We start from the raw sequence: 26,659 nt of genomic DNA on the forward strand, positions 1-26,659 counted from the left end.
GAGGCCACACGCACTGGTGCATTAGTAGCGGACCAGGACGCAACGTCATGTAACTACTTGACAGTCTGTGAACTGTCAACAACAAAAGGGGCGTGAGGACGCACAGCGTCCACTCGAGACTGCTTTGACCACCTAGTCTGAGCAGTCAAAACAACTCTAGAATGCGGAGGTTGACGCTCAGCGTCAAAACAAGTCAACTCCGATGGTTGGCGAACGTCCTGAACGTCAACAGGATCATCAGCAAGTGGCCTAACGTCCAAATCCGGCTGAAAATCCACACGAGACCGCATCGAGTGTGGTTCTAAACAACCTGACTGACGTGACTTGGCTACGCCAACGTCAACAGGACGCACAAAGGAACGTTTGGGTGGCTGAAGGCCAGGATCTCGATGAGATAAACGGCTAGGCTCAACGGACTTATCGGCAGAATAGTCTTCCATAAGGGAGGCAAGCTTATTCTGTATGTCTTGCCGTACAACCCATTTAGGATCAACAGGAATGGTTGCGGTAAGAGACGAGGGTAACGTCTGTGACTGCAAAACCTTGCCTACAAAAAGACTCTCGGAGCCTGTGTTACGCTTTTGTTTAGGCGGCGAGCAGTCTTCCGATGACTGCATAGGGTCAGAGCTGTCCTAATAGTTAAAACCAGGACGCTGGACCTGTCCTGAAAGGACTGACTTTCGCTTAAAGGGCCTCGAAACTTTGTTCCACGGTTTCTTATGCGAAAAGCCTTCGGATGATGAGGAGAAAATCGTCTCTCTCGCCTTATGGTAGGGGTGATCTTGGTGAGATACGCCTGATACCATAGAGGGAACGTCTGTTCGCTGATCAAGGCCTCTCGAACCCATAAGTCGTACGACATTACTTCTCCCCTGGGCTTGGGAGCTTGCAAGAGGTCCCGGACTAGGCGAACGACAGGCACGAACAGACGAACCCTCGGTCGCAACACTGATAACACTTTGCGCAATATCACTTTATCACTACGATTTTCTGTTTTGCACTTCTTTCACTGAAATCGAATTTTTTAACAATTCACATTAGGTATGAATAAAACTGATTTCTACCTGAAGCACGCAATTCTACCCTCATCATAAGGTTGTAATTGCGAAATCAGTCGTATAATGTAAGCACATTAATACAAGCAAAAAACAGTAAACATATTTTAAGATAAAAAGATCAGTGGCTGGGAAAGAGACTAAACACTAGTTCATTCAAAACTACGTTTTCAATCTCTCACCGTACAGTGCCTTGGGACGAGAATAAAAACTAAAAACGTTTTATCCTTTCTCCCCGTACAGAGACTAGGGACGAGAGTAACTCGAGAACAACGTTACTCGCTTGTGACGAGAATAAAGATCGGAACGTTCTCTCTCCTCTCTCTCTCTCCGTCTCTATCTCTCTCTCTCTCTCTCTCTCTCTTGATTTCGCACCGAAGAGAAGAGCCCACATACGCTTCGTCAAAAAACAGGTTATTTGACCAAAGGAAAAAACTGAAAGGTTTTTCAATTAAAAAGTTCCTTTAAAATAGAATTTAAAACATTTAAGCTTTGAAAGAAGAATGAACAAAACGTCAGAATCGATTTACTCTTTCTGCAAAGTGAAACCGTGATACTCTCTCTCTCTATCGCAACGATAGAGCGCAAACTGCGTAGTATAAATAAACTAAACGTTAGTTCATCTTTGAAACAGTACGAAGACTATTCAAAGAAAATCTTTCATAAAATATCTACTAAAAAATATTCATTTAATAAGTTTTAAATCATTAGCTCTGTAAAAGTTATTTACAATTGAAAGGGCTCAACGTTGTTTAACTTCGGTTTCCAAGTTAGGACCGCCTACTCTCAGGAAAGGTCGCATATAAACAAATCATTAAAATTTATCTTGATGTTTATTATAAATGGAAAGCTAATCGAAGAGGCCTAATAAAGGCGGGTGAGATATAAAATATATAGAGGAAAATCTATAATTAATTTATAACGTGATAAGATAATTGCTAAAAGCCTAAACACACTTCCGTACTAAGGGAAGGGTCGGCCATTTAAAAGTCAAGGAAAGTCCAAAAAAAAAACAATCCAAAGTCATCAAAAATTAAATCTATCCAAAAACGAGTTCAAGATTTAAGTTGAAGATAAAACACCTGCACAGCGAAAGCTCAAACCAAAATGAAGTACTTCACCAAATATGTTGAGAAAACTCCAGGTTCTACAGCGAGTAATGATACGTCTTGTCGTCAAGGTCGACAGAGAAGAATTGAAGGGTTTGTTTACATGCAAGAGTGGTATCTGGCCGATAGTTGGCGCTGGTGGTCACACCCGCAACCTTCATAGCGATCGCTCGCGAGTTTTTGAGTGTGTTTTCTGTCGAGCCGCTGAGTAGCAGCTATTATATATTCACCGGCTAAGTTAAATATTTAAAAATATCAGTATATATTTGGCAAGTAATATTTCTTGAATATGTTTATTACCATGCATCCCAGGGATACAGTAATATGTGGCCCTCAGTTGATGAACAGTTATCCATGCATGTTCTAAATTTACCTTAAAAAAGGGGACATTTCATTTCCTCTAATCCTCTCTCTGGTCAAAAAGGTGACAGATTAGAGTTGGGTGAACCTGGCTTGGATGGAATAGTAGGGCAAGATATATACTTCCGGTATATAGAGATGAGGGAGACTGATATTCCTTATTCTGAGTGTTTCAGTCTAATGAGTTTAACAAGTTCGACAAGTTCCACAAGATGCAGTCCTCCTTAAGGAATTTTTTTGCCAATGAGTGGGAAAGTTCCCAAATATCTAAGATTTAGGTTCTACCTTGAGAGACTACCAGACTCTTATCATTTACCAAATTATATAAATTCTTAGCTCCTTCCTTTACGCTTATTCATAGCTCCCAAGATCCTCTGCTATTTGACAGTCATAAGCATGTCCATTAGAACTAGGAACCCAGGAGATATAATCGCAGGAACATGATTTTCCAATGATGATAACATGTTATTTTCATTAGTAAAATAAATTTTTGAATATACTTACCCGATGATCATGTAGCTGTCAACTCCGTTGCCCGACAGAAATCTACGGTCGGGATACGCCAGCGATCGCTATCCAGGTGGGGGTGTGCTCAACAGCGCCATCTGTGGTCAGGTACTCAAGTACTTCTTGTCAACAAGAACTCAATTTTCTCCTCGGTCCACTGGTTCTCTATGGGGAGGAAGGGCGGGTTCTTTAATTCATGATCATCGGGTAAGTATATTCAAAAATTTATTTTACTAATGAAAATAACATTTTTCAATATTAATCTTACCCGATGATCATGTAGCTGATTCACACCCAGGGTGGTGGGTGGAGACCAGCATACATGTTAACAAAGAAGCTAAGTATCCCGTATTTCATTTTATTAGTTATTCAAAATAACATAAAATAAATAAGTACCTGGTAAGGAAGTCGACTTGAACCATTACTCTGCCTTTATTAAGTACGTCTTCCTTACTGAGCGTAGCGGTCCTCTTAGGATGCTGAACGACTCTTAGGTGCTGAAGTATAAAGGGCTGCAACCCATACTAAAGGACCTCATCACAACCTCTAACCTAGGCGCTTCTCAAGAAAGAATTGACCACCCGCCAAATCAACAAGGATGCGGAAGGCTTCTTAGCCGACCGTACAACCCAAAAACAACAATAAAAAGTATTCAAGAGAAAGGTTAAAAAGGTTATGGGATTATGGGAATGTAGTGGCTGAGCCCTCACCTACTACTGCACTCGCTGCTACGAATGGTCCCAGGGTGTAGCAGTTCTCGTAAAGAGACTGGACATCTTTGAGATAGAATGATGCGAACACTGACTTGCTTCTCCAATAGGTTGCATCCATAACACTCTGCAGAGAACGGTTCTGTTTGAAGGCCACTGAAGTAGCCACAGCTCTCACTTCATGTGTCCTTACCTTCAGCAAAGCAAGGTCTTCTTCCTTCAGATGTGAATGTGCTTCTCTAATCAGAAGCCTGATGTAGTAAGAAACTGCGTTCTTAGACATTGGTAGAGAAGGCTTCTTGATAGCACACCATAAGGCTTCTGATTGTCCTTGTAAAGGTTTTGACCTTCTTAGATAGTACCTAAGAGCTCTAACTGGGCAAAGTACTCTCTCCAGTTCGTTCCCCACCAAGTTGGACAGGCTTGGGATCTCGAACGACTTAGGCCAAGGACGTGAAGAAAGCTCGTTTTTAGCCAAAAAACCGAGCTGCAAGGAACATGTAGCCATTTCAGATGTGAAACCTATGTTCCTGCTGAAGGCGTGGATCTCACTTACTCTTTTAGCTGTTGCCAAGCACACGAGGAAAAGAGTTTTTAATGTGAGGTCCTTAAAAGAGGCTGATTGGAGAGGTTCAAATCTTGATGACATAAGGAACCTTAGGACCACGTCTAGATTCCAGCCTGGAGTGGACAACCGACGTTCCTTTGAGGTCTCAAAAGACCTAAGGAGGTCCTGTAGATCTTTGTTGGTGGAAAGATCCAAGCCTCTGTGGCGGAAAACCGCTGCCAACATACTTCTGTAACCCTTGATCGTAGGAGCTGAAAGGGATCTTACGTTCCTTAGATGTAACAGGAAGTCAGCAATCTGGGTTACAGTGGTACTGGTTGAGGAAACTGCATTGGCCTTGCACCAGCTTCGGAAGACTTCCCATTTAGACTGATAGACTCTGAGAGTGGATGTCCTCCTTGCTCTGGCAATCGCTCTGGCTGCCTCCTTCGAAAAGCCTCTAGCTCTTGAGAGTCTTTCGATAGTCTGAAGGCAGTCAGACGAAGAGTGTGGAGGTTTGGGTGTACCTTCTTTACGTGAGGTTGACGTAGAAGGTCCACTCTTAGAGGAAGAGTCCTGGGAACGTCGACCAGCCATTGCAGTACCTCTGTGAACCATTCTCTCGCGGGCCAGAGGGGAGCAACCAACGTCAGCCCTGTCCCTTTGTGAGAGGCGAACTTTTGAAGTACCCTGTTGACAATCTTGAACGGCGGGAATGCATACAGGTCGAGATGGGACCAATCCAGCAGAAAAGCATCCACGTGAACTGCTGCTGGGTCTGGAATCGGAGAACAATACAACGGGAGCCTCTTGGTCATCGAGGTAGCGAACAGATCTATGGTTGGCTGACCCCACAGGGCCCAAAGGCTGCTGCAAACATTCTTGTGAAGGGTCCACTCTGTGGGGATGACTTGACCCTTCCGGCTGAGGCTATCTGCCATGACATTCATATCGCCCTGAATGAACCTCGTTACCAGCGTGAGCTTTCGATCTTTTGACCAGATGAGGAGGTCCCTTGCGATCTCGAACAACTTCCTCGAATGAGTCCCTCCCTGCTTGGAGATGTAAGCCAAGGCTGTGGTGTTGTCGGAGTTCACCTCCACCACCTTGTTTAGCTGGAGGGACTTGAAGTTTATCAAGGCCAGATGAACCGCCAACAACTCCTTGCAATTGATGTGAAGTGTCCTTTGCTCTTGATTCCATGTTCCCGAGCATTCCTGTCCGTCCAATGTCGCACCCCAGCCCGTGTCTGATGCGTCCGAGAAGAGACGGTGGTCGGGGGTCTGAACAGCCAAAGGTAGACCTTCCTTGAGAAGAATGCTGTTCTTCCACCACGTTAGAGTAGACCTCATCTCTTCGGAAACAGGAACTGAGACCGTCTCTAGCGTCATGTCCTTTATCCAGTGAGCAGCTAGATGATACTGAAGGGGGCGGAGGTGGAGTCTCCCTAACTCGATGAACAGGGCCAGCGATGAAAGTGTCCCTGTTAGACTCATCCACTGCCTGACTGAGCATCGGTTCCTTCTCAGCATGCTCTGGATGCATTCTAGGGCTTGGTTGATCCTTGGGGCCGACGGAAAAGCCCGAAAAGCTCGACTCTGAATCTCCATACCCAGGTAGACAATGGTCTGGGATGGGACGAGCTGGGACTTCTCTAAATTGACCAGGAGGCCCAGTTCCTTGGTCAGATCCATAGTCCATCTGAGATTCTCCAGACAGCGACGACTTGTGGGAGCTCTTAAAAGCCAGTCGTCTAAATAGAGGGAGGCTCTGATGTCTGCCAAGTGAAGGAATTTCGCAATATTCCTCATCAGTCTGGTAAACACAAGAGGTGCCGTGCTTAGGCCAAAGCACAGGGCTTGGAACTGGTACACAACCTTTCCAAAGACGAATCTCAGGAAAGGTTGGGAGTCTGGATGGATGGGGACGTGAAAGTATGCGTCTTTCAGGTCTAACGAGACCATCCAGTCCTCCTGCCTGACCGCTGCTAGGACCGACTTCGTCGTCTCCATCGTGAACGTCTGCTTGGTGACAAAAGCATTGAGAGCACTGACGTCCAGCACCGGCCTCCAACCTCCTGTCTTCTTGGCTACCAGGAAGAGACGGTTGTAAAAGCCCGGGGATTGATGATCCCGGACTATGACCACTGCTTCCTTTTGTAGCAAGAGCGACACCTCTTGTTGCAACGCTAGCCTCTTGTCCTTCTCCTTGTAGTTGGGAGAGAGGTTGATGGGAGATGTAGCTAGAGGGGGATTGCGGCAGAACGGAATTCTGTATCCCTCCCTTAGCCACTTCACAGACTGAGCGTCTGCACCTCTGCTCTCCCAAGCTTGCCAGAAGGTCTTGAGTCTGGCTCCTACTGCTGTCTGGAGAGGAAGGCAGTCAAAACTTGCCTTTTGCGGACTTGGAACCCTTCTTGGACTTGCCACGGTGACTGTCTGCACGGGTACCTCCTCTGCTGGAGGTTCTGCCACGAAAGGGCGGGATGAACCTAGAAGCAGGTGTATCAACTGCTGCAGGGCGGAAGGGTCTAGGCACGGAAGGTAAGATTTTAGCCTTACGTGCAGAAGAAGCCATCAGATCATGAGTATCCTTCTGGATAAGTGAGGCAGCCATCCCCTTAATCAACTCCTCCGGAAACAGACACTTGGAGAGAGGAGCAAACAACAACTCTGACTTCTGGCAAGGAGTGATACCAGCAGATAAGAAGGAGCAAAGATGTTCTCTCTTCTTGAGGACTCCTGATACATATGAAGCCGCAAGTTCACCAGACCCATCCCGAATTGCCTTGTCCATGCTAGACATGATCAGCATGGTCGAGTCCTTATCTGAAGGGGAAGTCTTCCTGCTTAAGGCTCCCAAACACCAATCGAGGAAGTTGAATATCTCGAAGGCACGAAAGACTCCCTTCAACAGATGATCAAGATCTGAAAAGGACCAGCAGATCTTCGAACGTCTCATAGCCAACCTGCGGGGAGAGTCAACCAGACTTGAGAAGTCGGCCTGGGCAGAGGCAGGAACCCCCAAGCCAGGTTCCTCTCCCGTGGCATACCATACGCTCGACTTAGAAGCAAGCTTGGGAGGAGGAAACACAAAAGAGGTCCTTCCCAGTTGCTTCTTGGAATGCAACCAGTCCCCCATAACCCTCAAAGCTCTCCTAGATGATCTGGCGAGAACAAGCTTGGTGAAGGCAGGCGCAGCAGACTGCATGCCCAGAGCAAACTCGGAGGGAGGAGAACGAGGGGTTGCAGACACAAAATGTTCAGGATACAAGTCCCTGAACAAAGCAAGGACCTTGCGAAAGTCTAAGGAGGGTGGCGAAGACTTGTGTCCTTCAACATCAGAGTGAGGTTCATCCAGATGAGCAGCTTCATCATCCGATACATCATCATCCGAAAGTTGAGTTGTGAGTGGCAAAGGCAGAGCAGCAAGCTGACCGGCTGAATCCTGCAGAACGGGTGCATGCGTACCTGCGGATCCAACATCATGCCTCTGCTGGACTGTCTGCGAGCTGGCAACCACAAAAGCAGAGGGCTGGTGTGAGGGAGGGTCTGCGGTGGGCTGAGGAGCATGCGGTATGGTATGCAGAGCATGCTGTAAGGTATGCGGCTCATGCTGCATGGTATGCGGAGCATGCTGTAAGGTCTGCAGAGCATGCTGCATGGGCTGAGGAGAATGCCGCATAGTGCTGGAACCCGGCAACTCCTGATGCGGCAGCTCACGCATGTTAGCAGATGGTGCAGCAAGAACATGCGTCTGGCAGGGAGGAGCTCTTACAGGTGGGGTGTGGGAGCAGGCAGCCGCAGTATCTGCTGAGCGCACAACCTCTGCGGGTTGTAGGCTAACAGGAGGGGTGCTAACCTTCTCGGCATGATACTCCTGCATGAATGCCGCAAGCTGAGACTGCATAGTCTGCAGCATGGACCACTTAGGGTCTACTGTGGTAGGAGCAACAACAGACGGAGCAGTAGCCTGTTGAGGGACCACTCTACCTCTCTTGGGAGGTGTGCAGTCATCAGATGACTGTGGCGAGTCCGAACTGACCCAGTGGCTACACCTGGGCCGTTGGACAAGCTCGGAAGGGACCTTACGTTTGAGCGGTCGTGAGACCTTGGTCCACCGTTTCCTCCTGGAAACCTCTTCCACAGACGAGGAATGTAAGGGCTCATTCGTCTGTATGTGGATGGGACGATCCTTAACAGATACGTCCGCAACCACTGAGGATACATCCGTGCGCCGATCAAGGCCTGCCGAACCCTTTGGTCCTTCGACATTGCTTCTCCCCTGGGCTTGGGAGCTTGCAAGAGGTCCCGGACTGGGAGGACGACTGGCACGCACAGATGTACCCTCATGCGCAACACTGACACTGACACTATGCACATCACTAGCACTAACACTTCCCACTGCACTCTTCGCTTTCAGCTCTCTGACATCTGCCAAGAGCTGATTGCGGTCACTAACCAACGACTCCACCTTATCACCGAGAGCCTGAATGGCACGCAACATATCAGCCATTGCAGGCTGAGCACTCGTAGCAGGTTCGGGAGTCACCACCACAGGGGAAGGAAAAGGTTGAGGGGCATGGGGAGAGGAAAAATCCACAGAGCGAGAAGAACTCCTCCTATCTCTCTCCTTCTCTAACCTACGTGCATATCTGAGGAATTCATTAAAATCGAATTCCGAAAGCCCAGCACATTCCCCACATCGATCTTCCAATTGACAGGATTTACCCCTACAATTGGAACATACGGTGTGAGGATCTATAGAGGCCTTCGGAAGACGCCTAGTACAAGTCCTAACACTACACTGCCTGTATTTAGGAACTTGGGAATGGTCAGACATCTTGAATTTAGAAGTAGTCAAGGGGGAATTCCAAAATTAAGCAAAGTTCGTTAACCAATGAATCAAATTAATTCCAAAAGCTTGCTAAGCTAAGGATAAAGCTTCCTGAACAGCGAAGGCTAAACTTTAGAGCAAATACATCACCAAATCGTGAACAAAAGACTCCAAAATCAACAGCGTATCCAAGTAGGTCTTGCCGGCGGCACGACAGAGGAAAAATTGAGTTCTTGTTGACAAGAAGTACTTGAGTACCTGACCACAGATGGCGCTGTTGAGCACACCCCCACCTGGATAGCGATCGCTGGCGTATCCCGACCGTAGATTTCTGTCGGGCAACGGAGTTGACAGCTACATGATCATCGGGTAAGATTAATATTGAAAATTATCCTGTAAGGGACCTTCACCTGCTAGCAGTGTGACAAGTCATACCAAGAGCATCTCTCCCTCTGTAGCAAGAGAATTAGCCAAGGCACCAGCCAACCATTGAGATAATATGGCTAGAGAGCTATTGGCCCCCTTTGACAGGCCAGATAGTACTACATTGGAGCCCCTTCTAGTTACAGTTAATTTTTCTTTTGCCTATACATACACCGAATAGTCTGGCCTATTCTTTACACATTCTTCTTTCGTCATGCATCTGACAACACTAAGATAACCAGAAAATTCTTCTTCACTCAAGGAGTAAACTACTGCACTAATAGTTCAGTGGCTACTTTCCACTTGATAAGAGTAAAAGAAACGCTTTAGCTATGGTAGGCAGCTCTTCTAGGACAAGGACACTCTAAAATTAGCCCATTGTTCTCTAGTCTTGGGTAGTACCATAGCCTCTGTACCATGGTCTTCTAGTATCTTGGTTTAGTTTTTCTTGCTTGAAGGTACACTTAGGGAGACTATTATGTTTCCTTATTTAATTTCTCACTAGACTATTTTCCCTGTTGGAGCCCTTGGGCTTATAGCACCCTGCTTTTCCAACTAGGGTTGTAGCTAAGCTAGTATTAATAATAAATTGCCTAAGGGGTTATTGTTCAGTCCTGGAAGGACCATTCAACTGCTCACAGTGCAAACAGCAAATATTCATACCGGTCTAACCTTCTATGCAAATTGAGAAGTATTCGTTGATATCCTGAGCATCCACCTGGCTCACAAACACAAACCAATTACAATGTACGGAAGATGCATTAGCTCCCTATCGTGTCTAGGAAGAACAATATCGACATCTTCATAAGCCCATCGCCATGCTCTCAATCGTTTGACTCCTAAATTACCGTCATTGGTGAGTTCTGTACACAGCAGCATGATAAAAGTAAGGAACAATCTTCTTTATCACGACACAAAACAGTAAAGTTGAGTGTAATGACCAACCTTTCCTTGCACAGTACAGTACTTCATAGTGTACTGAAGATCCGCTTGATCGACCCCAAAGGTACCTGTTAATGAGAGGGTACTGTCACACCCTCCCAATGGAGAAAACAGATTGCTAAGTCACAGGGGAATAAAAATAGGACCATCCCAAGCGATTATCCCCTTTCTATCGTCATTTTCCTCCACAACGAAGAAAAAAGAAAAGGAGAGGTTAGCAGAGAAGAAAGAGCAAGAGCAAACTCCTGATTTTCCCTTTGGAAATGGGAAACATTGACATTAACACTCTCAAGAGTTTATACTTAGGGGCATGTCAGACATGCCAAGCAGACAAACATGACCACTATCAGGCAAGAAAAAATGAGCACATACTCTGGACACATCGAGTGATTTACTCCTAAAAAAAAAAGTAAATTACCAAGATAGCCTAGCCAAGTTACACTCCTAGAGTAGTTCATTATCTCCCTGTTGGGCAACGTGAATGATCTCTACAGGATGGGAGCATGATACAATCTTGCCCTTCACAATACGAGGGACAGAATGTTTGTATCCTCATAGGAACAAAATTCACTTTACCACATTGTTACCTTAGATTTGCTCCCTAAACTGAGAAAAAGCACTCAAATGCAAACCAAAGAAACACTGTCCTAAGAAAAGTAAGAAAATATCCAATAGGTGTGGAGAGTAGCAACGAATATGTACATTCTCGTCGCGGTCAAAAACAAAAGTGATGCAATACGGAAGGGGAGGCAAGTGACTTGCCCCATCTACATCCTGCTAGCTACAGCACCTACCTTGTTAACGATTCAACGACCATTCCAGGTCCGTTAAAAACATACATGTACTCCAAATTAAAGGATGAAAAGTGCATATTCTCATAGCAATAAACAGTATCACTCTACTTCTGGCACAAAATAAAATTTGTAAACCAGCGTTTGAATGGTTGGAGGGTCCCCCAAGCCTTCTTGCTGGATCTCAAGCTGACAAGTAGTTCACCTTTCGAAATGCCCTTCAGTGCCTTTGAATTCTCAGCCAGATAAACCAGCATGGGCTACAGATTGCAGTTAACAGCAGTATTACCCCTAAGAAGCAAAGTCAATCTCTCCTAGCTAGATTTATGGCATGGTGATGTCTTGTCCTCCTTGGCGATTCATGTACAGTTCTAGATACATTTTCAAAATAAACCCAACTCATCCTCATTAAAGACTTGTTCAGCTTGGTAGCACCCTCCTTAATTATCCAAGGAAACATAGATACCTACTTGCTGCTTTCTCATTACCTTTAGCAGCCTCACCTTGAACTTTAATGTTATGATAATTTGCACATTCCTTCAATAGCAAGAACCAACCCCTACTGGTTACAAACTATTCACTTTCACTCCCTTTCCCCTTTTTCCTTTGTTTTAATGTCTCAAAAAATCTTTTTGTTTTTCTGTAATTAATGTATGGCTCACTGCCATACGCCACTGATGCTGGTCTTTCAATCAAGGAACTAACAATCTATCAATCTCAATAATAGGACCATTCTGCTGGTTCAAAATCACTGTCAATTTCATAGAACATCCTTTACCATGATCAAGGAAATGATCTTGATCCTTAATAATCGCTGCAACAGTCAAACGACTATGTTTCAGTCTGCAGCAAATGCTACTCGCATTTCTCCTTTTTCTACTTGTTTCACGTCCAATTTCCCTTTCATGATGATGGCTTTCCATTACAGTACTTTGATGCTCTGCCATCATTGTTTGCCTTATACTTGGGAGGCTTGATGACAAGCAAAACATTAAGGGAAAAACAGCCAGAAAAAAAGAGGAAACAACAATCCAGAGCACCTTACCAACTTGACAGAAGTTTACACTGTTTTCTTCACTCATGTAATGCATTCCTGTTTTCTTGGCTCATGCACGGCATTACTCTTGTTTTCTTCTTCCACCAAAATAAGCACTAAAATAAGATATTGTTCTGCTACACTTGCATGAACTATTCCACACATCATAATAAAGACACAAGCATTGTTAGTCAAAACACATTTTCTAATAACTTTGAGAGGTGCGTCATATCCAAAATATGTTGTAGGCCATGACCGTCATAACCCGAAGCCTTAACTCTACTGCAACAAAGGGCATTTTCTATGTCTACTAAAAAAATGTACTATACTTCTTTACCAACAATACAAATTTGACTCACAGGTAACTGAAATGTGGACTAAAGAATAAACAAAACCCACTTACTTTCATCACAAATGTGTTTCTAAGGTCAGGCATCTCTAAATCTGTGGTCTCCCTGGCTTCATTTATTGATATGCAGAAGACCCCCGTGCGTGGCTTCATACTCTGAAAATAAGAATTTAATTGGTATCAATAAAGTACTGTAATAAAATTACTTGTACCAATTCAAATCTTAATATTTTTTCTTTAAAAAATACAGCATAGAAATCTTAGTAAATAAAGTCCTCTTAGTTTAACAAATGAGTCCTTGAATAGGAGTACAACATGACTTCAGCAAAAGCTGGATCGGCCACTGAATTAATTGTTAATGAAGTCCTGTAGTTAGAATTACTAACGGGTGGTCCGGGGAAGCCCCAAGAACCAAAATCTGGATGGTTCAAACTTCCCCAAAAATGTCAATCTACCTGATTCTGTGGAAAAGCAAAGGTAATTCTTAACAGGTTAAGAATGATGGTCAGACAGTACTAAATTGGATCCCTCTCTTTGGTTACAGCTCATTTTTCCCTTGCCTACACATACACCAAATAGTCTGGCCTATTCTTCCCACATTATCCTGTCCTCATGCACCCAAAAACACTGACATTACCAAACAATTTTTTGTTCAAGAGGTTAACTACTGCACTGTAGTTGTTCAGCGGCTACTTTTTTCTTGGTATGGGTAGAAGAAACTCTTTAGCTATGGTAAGCAGCTCTTCTAGGAGAACACTCCAAAATCAAACCATTGTTCTTTAGTCTTCGGTAGGGCAATAGGCTCTGTACCATGGTCTTCCACTCTTGGGGTATAGTTCTCTTAATTGAGGATAAACTTGGCCACACCATTCTATCTTACTTTTCTTCCTATTTTTTCTATTTTTTATAGTTCATATATGAAGGATTTATTCTAATATTGTTACTGTTCTTAAAACATTTCATTTTAATTGTTCAAAACTTCTATTTTAGTTTCTCTACGATATTTCCGTTTCCTTTCCTCACTGAGCTATTTTTCCTGTTGGAGACCTTGGGCTTATAGCATCCTGCTTTTCCAACTGGGGTTAGCTTAGCAAATAATAATAATAATTAGGTTAGGCCCATACTAAGAGTTAATTGATAAAATACTCAATTGCAGGAGAAACCTATATCTCCAATATGAGAAATGGCATCTGAATATATACAGTACGTAAGCTATTATAGGCAACAGGTTAGCATACACTCTATTCTCCCCCTTGTCTAGAAGGATGGAAGAGATACTTCACAACTGATTCTGTCTATAAAGAAAGGTAGCTCAGTTATGAAGCTTAACCGTATTTGACAACCGTTCTAGTACATAGATGCCACGACTGCTGTACCCCAAGAGAGGGGAAAAAAGGAGAATCCAACCATTTTATCTTAATTTTAGGCTTATTCTTAACAGCTATCTAGTCCCATGACAGAGCTGGGCTGGCTAAACAACCTGTTGAGCAACCACCACAGGACCAAGAGTAAAGGTATCAAAGGACTTCTGGGTATACAAAACAGCCCGCCCTCCATCATCGCAGATTTTGGCATTGCAGTTTTGATATGCCAATGTACTGAGATCGGCATAATATCTTAGTTGAAGTTTTAATTCTTCGAGGAACCAAATGACTAGGACTGCGGCGTGCAGTCCGATGTTTTCAAACTATCCACGCTTCTTTGCACCTGACCTTTGCATCATTTCAATCCCTGCACAACGCCACTTCTCTGGCTAACTCTGTCTCTCTCTCCCAGCGTCATACAGCGCGAAAGCATCTCCCTCAAGCGCTTGAAAGTAACAAGGGCTCTTCCTTTACCGATGCCATAGGCCCTACAAGAACTGTTGTTTCATCTCCTAAATCTCCTGCTAAGCAGCAAAGGAAGATCATGAATCTTAAAGAGAAGAAAAGTTCTTGATAAGCGCATGGAAGTGATGTCTTATGCAGGCACAGGATGACTTTTCATGCTGAATGAGAGTCCTGTGAAGTACAGTAATTATGATTTTTGTTCTTTTACAGCAGTGTTAAGTTATGCATCTGTTACGTAAGGGTTTTACAGTGCATAATGTACTGTGTACTACAGGTACACTTCATGTTCAATACACTGAATGGTACTGCGCCTTAAGGATTGCATTATGAGTTATAAGATTTAACTACTTAGAACTTCATAAATGGTAAGTGGTGTTGTATGCAAACTGTATAGTGGTTTTCTTATATTATTTTTAGTGTATTTTAACATGTTCACTGAAAAAGAACTACTAATAGTGTATTTACAGTAGAGTTCTATACAGTCAGCCCTCAGTCTTCGCAGAAGTAAGGTAACAGAAACACCCATTAAGAGCAAATATCTGTGTTTAATTAGCAACCTTGGGTCAAGGAACTATAGCTCCCTCTAACCAAATAATCACTGCCTACGTGCATTCCTTTCTCTGCCTCCTCTTTTCTCCATTCACTGAATTTCACAATAGAATGGAAGGACATTCCAGGAAAAGTCAAATCTTCTGACTTGACTATTAAGATGGAACCACCAATTATCTCTAAAATGGAACCACCTCTTGATCATGATATTGTCACCATTAATGACTCTCCAGAAAACCTCACTGGGTGCACAGGAACGAACTTATCTAATGTTTCCCCCTCAAGGTTTCGATGCCTGATTCAGAAGTATCCCACTTTATCAAAATCATGAGTTTATTCCGTTAATTGGATGGCCTCAATGAACTTCCTCCCGCCCAACCTGCTAATACGAAGTGTGTCATAGATACCTTACTTTACAATCTCAAAAACCCCTAAACATGGGTTTGATTGGCACTCTCTAATCAGACCAGAGACACGCTGGACTTGTTCAACACCCAAGTCTCAGCCGTGGAGAGCTCGCTGGAAACTAGGTCGTCCTCTGAGTTACCTCCCTATGCAACTTTGCACCAGAGGGGGTTTCATGTTCACTAACGTTAGAATCTTCTGCAATTAAATGGTTTGAAATAAAACTGCTTTTATTATATTGGCCATTTTTTCACAGTCCTGAGCCCACTCCCTACTGATGACGATGTTGCCAACCTTGTACCTATTGACAGATTGCCTAGCCTCCCCTCCATTTTTCTGGGGCCCGAGATGCAAAACATGGAGGTAGCAGCTATGTTCGCCATACAAGAATATTCCTGGATAGACCACTGGTCAGGAGCAATTCTACGCTTTGTGGTGACAGGAAATCTGCGGGATGAGAGTGCCCTAAAAGAAAATGAAGACCTCTTGAGGTCATTGGCCAAGACTAAAATTTTTGCTGCATCAGACAGTCTCCCTTTGGGGTAACTGCATTCTAAAAAGACACAACGCCATCTTAACCAGATGCTTGAAACAGTTGTCTCCAAATGACACTCTCTGCTGAGGAACTCCACCCTAGTGAGTTCCACATCTCTCTTTCCTCCATCAAATGGGGGCCGCTTATAAGGAGAGCAGCGACACCAAGGAAGCCCACCCCTAAGAAACCTCAAAGGAACTCACCCTTTAAGCAGGCTGCCAAGCAGAGACGACATCTTCCGACTATGGAGTTTCAAAAACCTGGGAGGCAAGACCCTCGACATACCTTAGGTATAAAGGACACTCATCCGGCCGCACAGAGGCTCCCACTAGGGAGGGTATAGGCCCCAACTGACCACCAGTAGTGGGAGGCCTATAAAGCTATTGGCACAGGTGGCAGTTCTTCGGGGTTGATACCTGCTCAGTAGAAGTTCTGCGTTTAGGGTATCGAGTCCCATTCATAGATTGTCCGCCCCCTTTGATTTAGATTATAATTCAACCATTTTACTTGAAAGGCTCAGTAAAGGACCTCCTCTTATTAGAGAACACAAGAGAAGATGTCTAAGATGTGACCAAATGAGCCATCTATTTTTAGTAGAGAAGCTGATAGGAGGTCAGAGACCCCTAAGACTTGTCCCATTTGAATCTGTTTGTCTTACAAACAACATTCAAAATGGAGACTCCAAGCACTGTTCTTAGGACATCAGGAAGAACAACTTCCTTCTGACCAGAGACCTAAAAGATGCTTACTGTACTTCAGGTCCCCATCCATCTCAAGGAAGTACCTAAGGTACCTATGCTTTGGCCTGTCAACAGATCCTTAGGTCTTTACCAGAATCTTTGCCCTTATCTCAGCCTGGGCTCATGCCATGGGCATCAGGACGACTGGCTTTTCCTAGCAGAGTCCTGAACCTTGCTTACAGAACACAGGGATCTCCTCCTCAACTTCTGAAAGGAGATAGGGATTCAACTAAACCTAGAGAAGTCCAGTCTAGTGCCCCAACAGTCCATCAGATACCTAGGTATGGATATTGACCCTGTCCAGGCCAGTGCATTTCCATCCACTGACAGGGTACAAAGATTAAGGAAAGCAGTAAAAACTTTTTTAAAAGACAAATTGCTTCCTGACTGCTCTTGACTAAAGCTCCAAGGACACTTCTTGTTGGAGAAGCTAGTCCCCTTTGGGAGAATGCATCTTCACTAAGTGGAGTGGGCTCTGAAGAGCCAGTAGTCTCAAACAGACCACCCTACTGTCGGAGTCCCAGGAGGTTGTGACTAATCTCCAATGGTGGCTAAGAGAGGAGAACCTGTTAGCAGGAACACCCCTTCAGATCCTCCCCTGAGGTACCTTCTATTCTCGGATGCTTCATGCCAAGGGTGAGGCACTCACCTAGGAAGGGAGCTGATTTTGGGTCAAAGGTCCCTTGAAGATAAGACCTTTCACATCAACTGCTTAGAAATGAAAGTGGCGTATCTAGCGTTAATCCACTTTTCAGAGACTCAAAGGCCACTCCAAGGAGTTGATGGGCGACAACTTCATGGTAGTGCCTTTCATCTCCAAACAGGGAGTTGAAGTCTCCCTCTTGCTATGTCAACTAGCAGTGGACATGCATTATTGTGCATAGAACAATGCAGTATGGCTCTCGGCGAGATTTACCTCAGGAAGAGGAATATCACAGCAGACCATCTGAGTGAACCAGGGATGAAAGCTGGTACCAAATGATCTTTGCTTTCTATAGTGGCCACTCACCTGAACACCAAACTCCCGGTGTATTGCTCACCAGTCCTGGACCCAACAGCAGCAATGGATGATGCATTCCAGTATCCATGGGACTGGCTAGACTTTTAAGCCTTTCAACAATTTTGTTTGATTTGTCAGGTCCTGAGCAATGTCCAAACATCACAAGAATTCAGAGTAATGCTATTAGCCCAAAGTGGACAACAGCGGAGTGCTATCCATAAGTGCTGGAACTTCTCACAGAAATCCCAAGAGAACTTCCAGAATGGCCAAACCTACTGCGTCAACCACATGTAAAAAAAAACTTTCCTATCTCTTTGTGGTTGGAGACTATCCAGCACCGCCAAAAATCTACCAAACCAAGTGGAAAACTTTTTGATTGATGTCATAGGGGAATATTGCTCCACACATGGCCAATACAGTCAGCCTTCACTCATCACGGTGGTTAGGTAATAGAGACAGCTGCAAAAAACAAGAATTTGCAAATACTTGCTGCCCTTGGGTTGGATAACTCCTAACCCTACCAACTCACTGACTATTGCCTTTGCGAGGTCAAGAAACACACTAAGTACTGCCTAATATGACAAATTCGTAGATAATTTGTATTTTTCCTAACTATACACACCTTAGCTATTTATTAGGGGGTTATACTTTTGGCGGAGCTGAAATGATGAGCCATTAAAATTTAGCGAGGGTTAAATACTCACACTGCTAGTTAGCGGGGGATAAGGAGGGGTAGCTTGCTATCACTCCCCCTCACACACCTGTGATTTAGCTCACTTTGCTTGGAGGTAGGACTTAAAGGGGGATAAGGGTGGCGGGCAAGGTTGTATAAATAGCTAAGGTTTGTATAGTTAGGAAAAATACAAATTATCTACAAATTTGTCATTTGTTCCATAACTGGAATACACACCACGCTATTTATTAGGGGTGACTCACCCTTTAGTATGGGTGGACGTCCCTGTCAATCTGGCTTTTGGCTTTACCCGGGGGCTCCTTATCTGAGTATATTAGTACTAAAATATAAGGCGTCCCTGCCCTCACTAAAAGCGGCCTACACAAGCTGTGTTGAGACATAAAGAAGTGTGACTGTCTAAGTAAAGTTATTCCGAGTATATTGTAGGAAAAAACTGATGTAACCAAGACTTTCCCAATACCACCTCGCCCGGGTATGAGGACGCAACAGTATTAACTTAATACTAGGTACACAAGGGAGCATGGTTTACCTGTAGTGGTTTGAGTTCAGCTTATGCAGAGAACCCAGGATGCTGCTTTCCCCATGAGAGGGTAGGATGAAGAAAAGAATAAGAGCCAGTCAAATCTTTTCATTCATGCAGACTAAGACCGGGTAACAGTCCTCAACCTTCTGCTAATTGTCCAATAAGGAGCTTGAGGTATACAACCAGCTCTTGTGCCGCCACCACTGGACCCATAGAGATCGTATCGAGTTCCTGTGGGTCACGTCTTGCAGGAGAAAGGTTGTAAAAGTCACCTGGAGCATTCACATCCTTTCTTGTAAAACCTGCGTCACAAAGTAATCTGCTTAGAAGGGCCAGGGCCATAGCTATGCCCCTGACATTGTGAATCGTCATGTTGAGAAGATGTTTTGGTGGAAAAGCAGGATGCTATAGGCCTAGGGGCCCCAACAGGGAAAATAGCCCAGTAAGGAAAGGAAAGAAGGAAAAAGTAAATATTTCAAGAACTGCAACAACACTAAAATAAATACTTCCCATATAAACTATAAAAACTTTAACAAAACAAGAGGAAGAGAAATTAGATAGAATAGTGTGCGCGATTGTACCCTCAAGCAAAGGACCTTTAACTCAAGACAATGAAAGACCATGGTACAGAGGCTAAGGCACTACCCAAGACTAGAGAACAATGGTTTGATTTTGGAGTGTCCTCCTAGAAGAGCTGCTTACCATAGCTAAAGAGTCTCTTCTACCCTTACCAAGAGGAAAATAGCCACTGAACAATTACTGTGCAGTAGTTAACCCCTTGGGTGAAATAAGAATTGTTTGGTAATCTCAGTGTTGTCAGGCGTATGAGGACAGATAAAAATCTATAAAGAATAGGCCAGACTATTCGGTGTATATGTAGGCAAAAGGAAAGTGCACCATAACCAGAAAAAATGATCCAATGTAGTACTGTCTGGCTAGTCAAAGGACCCCATAATTCTCTAGCGGTAGTATCTCAACGGGTGGCTGGTGCCCCGAGTGGAGACGTGTAGGATCCGTCACCGGAGAGGTGACTGTGGCTGGCGACATACTTGGGGACGAAACTGAACATTGCCTTTCGACCTTCTCATTAATGGGTGATGTCGAAAGAGAGACCATGAAGTTCCTTGTCTCGTATGGCTGCTGTCAGAGTGTGTGGGAACATTGTCTTCATAAACCAGGAGAAAATTTATAGCCTAGTGAAGTGGAACATATGGAAGTCTCTTTAGAGCGCGGAGAATTTGAACCATGTTCCGAGAGGAAGGTCTCAATTCCGACTGGAGAAAGGCAAGTTGTAAGTCCGTATGAGTTAGGAAAGGTCTAGCGATGAGAGGATGTCCCTTCCTTTCAGTTTGAAGATGAAGGATCAAGGTTGAGTGATCATCTTTACATGTTGAACCTGAAAAGGGGGTCTTTTCCTCTTGCATATACTCGAGGATTCCGCTATTGTTGGAATAGAGGCATGGAGAGGAGAGAGACACTTTCCCATGACACCAACCACACAAAATGTTATACTGCCTTGTAGACTGATGCTGAGGAATTCCTCAGATATCTAGACAACCTTTTCGCAAAAGAGGTACTGGGTAGTCTCCAGGTGTAGGATCATAGCAAAGCTGTAGCTTGTGGTAGGTGTCAAAGTGGGTTGTTTGTGATGTGGAGAGGGTTCTCTTGGAGACTATCAGGAGCTGCAAAAGGTTTGGAAACCGTTCTGCGTAATGCCATAGCGGAGCTAGGAGAGTCCTTGAGAGGCTGACCGATGTTCTAGCCTTCTTGAGTGCCCTCCTCCAGACAAAACAGGGACGAGACGTAAACGTCATTGTTGTACCCACCGTTGTTGCCAGAGAGCCTTGGGGTCTAGGGGTGGGGAGTAACGGCAGCCTGAGGTTCAGGAGCGTTGCAAACAGATCCCTAGTTGGAGAACCCCGTAAAGTCTGGACTTTGTCTGCTACAAGGCGATCCAAAGACCATTCGGTATACCTTATCTGAGATGCTGAGCACAGATTGTCAGCGAGCACGTTCTTCTAGTCTGGAATGAAGCGGGCTGATAGTGGTAACGAACGGACTTTGACCCATCTTAGCGTTTATACTGTTAGATGGGAAGAGCCTACGAGCAAGTTCCTTCTTGCTTGCCGATGTGAGCCTCTTATGTGGTGTGTGGTGTTGTCGTCCATCACATCACTGAGCGGTCTGTTAGGAACCGATGAGGCTGCTGAAGGACCAGAAAGTTGGCCTTCATCTCTTAAGAGATTTAAGTGAAGGTACTTTCGGACTCTGACGAGAGGGCTGAGGTCGTGTGGTGCAGCAATATGGTCCCTCCTCTTTTCTTTTGATGTGTTCTAAGCACAACATCAAGTCCGAGGGGTGGGGAAGGATGAGAAAGTTATACCACTCTCTAGATTCTCGACTGAAACCCATCCCTTGAGGTTCGTCTAAACTTCTGGTCCCATGGGGGTCAGAATGTCTGGGGGATCGAGAAGGTTTTGTGGAGATTGGTGTCTAGAATCATTCCCAGATAAACCAGTCTTCTGGGAGGGAAGTAGGGAAGACTTCCGAAGGTTTACCCTGATCACTGGATCTTGGTAAAAAGACTTCAGAAGTTCTGGTGCTAATGCAAGGTTGCCACCGAGTCTGCTAAGGTCAGTCAGTCGTCCCAAAATGGAGGAGACAGAAGCCAATCCTGTGAGACCAGGATGGGTGTAGTGGAAAGACCGAAGCACACTGCCCTGAACTGGTGTTTCTTGTTTGTCAAGACTGAATCTTCCAACCTTCCTAGATGAATGGTTTGGCACTGGAAGTATGTGTCCTTTAGGTCCAGTGTGCAAATGAAGACCTGAGGTCTTAGCCCTTGTCCGAACTCAACATGGAGTGGACATCCACCCAAAGGGACAGCTCCTTGCGGATCCTTTCGCATGGGAGATTGTTGACGCTGGGGTCTTGACCCGTGGCGTAAAGGATAGAACGCGATACCTGTGTAAGGATTCTTCCCTGAGAGAGAATTCCTTTAACTGCACCCTGATGGGATTGATGATATTTCTCAGAATAGAAACAGTCTGGCGAATGTTAATCAATGGTTAACGGTTGGGTATCATGGTTACTGTGCAGTTGAAGAGTGCTCGCAAGTAGTCCCCTGTCAACAAGCCATTGATGAGGGTTGTCGAATGTTTGCCGATCACTTTAGTGTGATGGCGAACGGTCACCAGCGAGAAGTATGTTGTATACCTTTTGATCTAGGGAACTACGGGCAGAGGTTGACTGGTATATCAGTCACGAACTGCTGGCGAATTGCCAGTGATCGGTGAATCGGCGGTCTGTGAGCCGATGGTGAGCTTGAGATCAGCAAGCTGACTATGGTCCCTCCTGGTTGGTCAGAGATGAGCAAGCTGAAGATGGGCTGGTCAGAGATCAGAGAGCTGAGCTCAATGATCGAAGAAAAATGAGCTGCCCATCGGTGATCTAGTGATCAGCAAGCTGATTACTGGTTATTGACTAGCAATCGGTGATTGGAACGCCAGCAATCGGAGATCGTTAGTCATTGGAGGGACTAGAGGTTAAAGATGAGCGTTGAGCAATTGGTGATCTGGTGATCGGCGACCTAGCGATCAGTAAACCGTGAACTAGCCATCAACAAACAGTGATCTAGAGATCAGACTGTTGATGCTTTCCTGTATGCTGACAGTGGTCTGTCAAGGAAAAAAGAAACTTCAGAAGAGACAGGGACCAAGGATTCCCCGTTTCGATTCCCCTTGTAAGATGGAATCTTCGGGATCGTGAACCCTTCTGTGAAACCTCTTTTCTCTTTTCCCGGTGGCAATGTTATGCATTTGCGGGGAGGAATGGGGCAATGGTGACCAGTCCAAAAAGTTTTATTCTTTTTTTCTGCCTATTGCGCGAGTGTGCAAGAGTACTGGAGCGATGGCACATAGGATGATGCTGGTGCTCAATTTTTGCTTAGAGAGCAGGCAAGCGCTGGCTCTTTAGCAAGAGCAGGCACATAGAATCTGCGAGCACTGGCTCTTTGGCAAGAGCTGGAGCATTGGATCTGTGAGCACTGGCTCTTTGGCAAGAGCTGGCTCATTGGATCTAAGACCGCAACTGCGCTAGCGGGCGCAGGAAAGTGCGAAAGAGCGCTGGCGTGCAGTAAGGCACTGTGTAGTTTTGTGCAGTCTCCCTAGAATGCGCCTAAGCGTGTGACTAGTTGCGCAAGGGCGGGTATAATGGCGCGCGTGTGAGAGTACTATTTGTGCGTGGACACCGCTGGCGCGTGTGGAAGACCATCGGCGCCTGCGTGGGAGACTGTCGGCGCGCACATGGAAGACTGTCGGTGCGCGCGTACGGGGGAGACTGTCGAAGCGCACGCGGGGAGACTTTCAACGCACGCAAGGGGAGACTGTTGGCGCGCGCGAACTGTTGACACACACGCGGGGGAGACTGTCGGCATACGTGCACGGAACACTGTTGGCACGCTCGCAAGAGCATTGGCGCGCATGCAGGAGACCATCGGCTCCCGAGCGGAAGACTGTCGGCGTGCGCGTGGTAGGTTGGCAGGACGATCAGGAACTGGGATGTACCCTTTGGAAGAGCAGACATCCACCGATGGCAACCGTGAAAGGTCCATAGAAGAGCCCAGGACCGAAGTCCACGGACTAAGCTGTAGCGCAAGGTTGCGCTGGTAGGTCTTTTGGTAGGAGGATCAGAAACTGATGACACCCATGAGGGCCGGTGGACCAGCAAGCTGACTTTAGCAGAGTGATCCTCCAAAGAGGTGTCTCAATGAGTGGCCTCTCTCGCGAAAAAAAGAGGTTAACACTTTGTAGGAGACTTGCCTTACACTGTGCTCCTTGAAGGAAGAGAGATTCAGCAAGGGGGGAGAGTAGTCGAGGCGAAAACAGCAATCGGAGTCTGTGAAGTGGTAGGATCAGCAAGCTGACCTTCAACAGTAGCGATCCTCCAAAGAGGAGTCTCTATGAGTGGCCTCTCTCGCAAACGGGAGGTGATCACTCCGTAGAAGAGACTTGATGATGCTCATTAGTTGATAACGCCCATTAGGGCCGGTGGATCAGCAAGCTGACCGTCAACACTAGCAATCCTCCGAAGAGGAGTCTCTATGAGTGGCCTCGTTCGCAACACTTCATAGAAGAGACTTGATGATGCCCATTAGGGCCAGTGGATCAGCAAGCTGACCTTCAACAGTAGAGATCCTCCGAAGAGGAGTCTCTATGAGTGGCCTCTCTCGCGAACGAGAGGTGGACACTTCATAAAAGAGACTTGCCCAAGACTGTGCTCTGCCCCTGAAGGATGAAAGACTCAGCAAGGGGGGAGAGAAGTCTGGGCAAAGGCAGCAACAGCAGTCGGAGACGATGAATTTATTAAGATGTGGGAAGTTATCCCTCGGAAGGGAGAAACTACCTAACACCTGGGGAGGAAACTTTCCCTCGGAAGGGAAAGTTGACCAACCCCTGGAGGCGAACCTCCTGGTTAGCGTTCTTAGATGATCTGAAGAGCTAGTCATGTTGTCACGGGCGTACTTCTAAGAGAAGGGATGACGCCCAAGACGACGTCCTCTGAGGGACGGCAGTGACAGCAGATTCCCCAGGCATGAACAGAACAGCTCTGCTTCGTCGGTACTCTTAGTCGAAAGAAGGAAAAAAAACTGCTAAGTTAACTGGGAAAAAATAAAATTAATCATTTAACAGTAAATTCCCTAGGGAGGAACTCCGAAGAGGAACCCCGAGGGAACAACATAAGTATTGCGCCCTTCCTTCCCCAGTTGATATCCACAGGAGAAGGGGAGAGTGGAGTAACTGTAATAAAAAAACAGAATTACAATTATTTAAATCAGCTAAGAATATTCACTAATAGTGAGAACCACTGATCCTCAGAAGGGAAGTGTTCCCCACGAAGAAAAGCTGAAAAGTTAAAATTACAATTATAATTTCACTAAAAATAATTGAGACAAACAATCGGAAGCGCAACCTAATCCGCGAACGGGAAAGGTGCTCTTCTTATTAGTACACTGTTCTTGAAAGGTTAACAACCTTGAGAAGAGAAAGACCGTAGTCAATCTCTGACAGGCCACATTCCCTTCGCTCAGTAATCCATGTTTCCCGTAGGAAAATGGGAAAGACGAAGACAATAGTTGAATGAAGAGGGTCCAGGCGATGACGATTGCCCTGCGGCGGCCGAGTCAACGATTATATGCCGACGGGAAGACCGATGGACCAGAGGGAGAGGTCGTTCCCCACGAAGTGGAACTGTCCTGGCCTTGTTCTGGTGCTAATGTACGCAAGTGTTGTTGTCGTATATGTGTCACCCACACAGCACAAACACTGAAAAGGAAACTTATCACATATCTATACACATATATATATACATGACAAATTCATAGATAAATTATATTTTTCCTAACTATATAAACCTTAGCTATTTAATAGGGGTATTACTTTCGGCGTAGCTGATATGACGAGCCATTAATCTTTAACGAGGGTTTACTACCCACACCGCTAGTTAGCATGGGTAGGGGAGGGTAGTTTGCTATCCCCCCCTTTCACACACCTGTGCTTGAGCTCACTTTGCTTGGAGGTAGGACTTCAAGGGGGATAGGGCTGGAGGGCAAGTTTGGTTAAATAGCTAAGGTTTGTATAGTTAGAAAAAATAGAAATTATCTACGAATTTGTCATTTGTTCCGTAACTGGAATACAAACCACGCTCTCTAATAGGGGTGATTCACCCATTAGGAAGGGTGGACGTCCCAGCCAGTCTGGCTTTTTGGCTCTGCCCGGGGGCTCCTTATCCGAGTGTATTAGCACTCAAGAAATAGGGAGCCCCTGCACTTCGCTAAAACCTTGCTACGCCAGGTCTGCGGCCTACGCAAGCTGTGTGTTAAGGTAAGAAGTGTGACTCGTCCTAGAAAGTTATTCCGAAGTTCTTTAGATGGGTATGGGGACGTAACAGTATTGATATTAATACAGTACTAGGAACACAAGGGAGCATGGTTTACCTGTAGTGGTTTGAGGTCAGCTATGCAGAGAACCCAGGATGCTGCTTTCCTCAAGGGAGGGGATGATGAAGAAAAGAATAAGGGCCAGTCAAACCTTTTCATTCATGCAGACTAAAACCAGGTAACAATGCCCTCAACCTTCTGCTACTTGTCCAATAAGGAGCTTGAGGTTTTAAACCAGCTGTTGTGCAGCCACTACAGGACCGATAAAGTATTGAGTCTCCTGTGGGTCACGTCTTGCAGGTAGTGGGATGTGAACATGGTCTGCCGTTTTCACACCCCAGCTTGAAGAACCTGCGTCACTGAAAAATTTCTTTTGAAGGCCAGGGACGTAGCTATGCCCCTGACATCATGTGCTCTGGGGCGACGTGACGGAGGAGGGTCTGGATTCAGTGCCAGGTCAATGACCCTGCGAATCCATACTGAGATGGTGTTCTTGGTGACCCTCCTCTTAGTCCTTCCTGTGCTGACGAATAGTACTGGCACACGAGGACGGGCTGCGGCTGTTCTCTTGGGGTACAGCCTCAAGCTCCTTACTGGGCATAGTAAGAGATGGTCTGGGTCATCTGTTACAGTACGGAGACTAGAAATCCGGAAGGAGTTGAATCGAGGATCCGCTACTCCCGGGTTCTGAGTCATAGCAATAAACTCAGGGACGAAGCTGAACGTTACCTACCCCCATCCCCTTGAATGGGCGATGTCATACGAGAGACCATGAAGTTCGC

At 45.5% G+C, this 26,659-nt stretch overlaps 1 protein-coding gene across 4 annotated transcripts in view; it reads right to left on the minus strand.

Annotated features, from left to right (window-relative positions):
• The window catches only part of Lnk (SH2B adapter-like protein Lnk), a 155,058-nt gene that overhangs the window by 107,854 nt on the left and 20,545 nt on the right, over positions 1-26,659 (minus strand). For all 4 annotated transcript variants that reach the window (XR_011044310.1, XR_011044311.1, XM_068372692.1 and 1 more), the window contains exon 2: positions 12,720-12,821. Coding sequence is in view for 2 of the 4 variants with exons in the window: in XM_068372692.1 (XP_068228793.1) it covers positions 12,720-12,821 (102 nt within the window). In the remaining 2 variants the exon portion in view is untranslated. The remainder of the gene's footprint in view (positions 1-12,719; positions 12,822-26,659) is intronic.

Source organism: Palaemon carinicauda, chromosome 4 (genome assembly GCF_036898095.1).
Source record: "Palaemon carinicauda isolate YSFRI2023 chromosome 4, ASM3689809v2, whole genome shotgun sequence".
NCBI classification, from domain to species: Eukaryota; Metazoa; Arthropoda; class Malacostraca; order Decapoda; family Palaemonidae; genus Palaemon; species Palaemon carinicauda.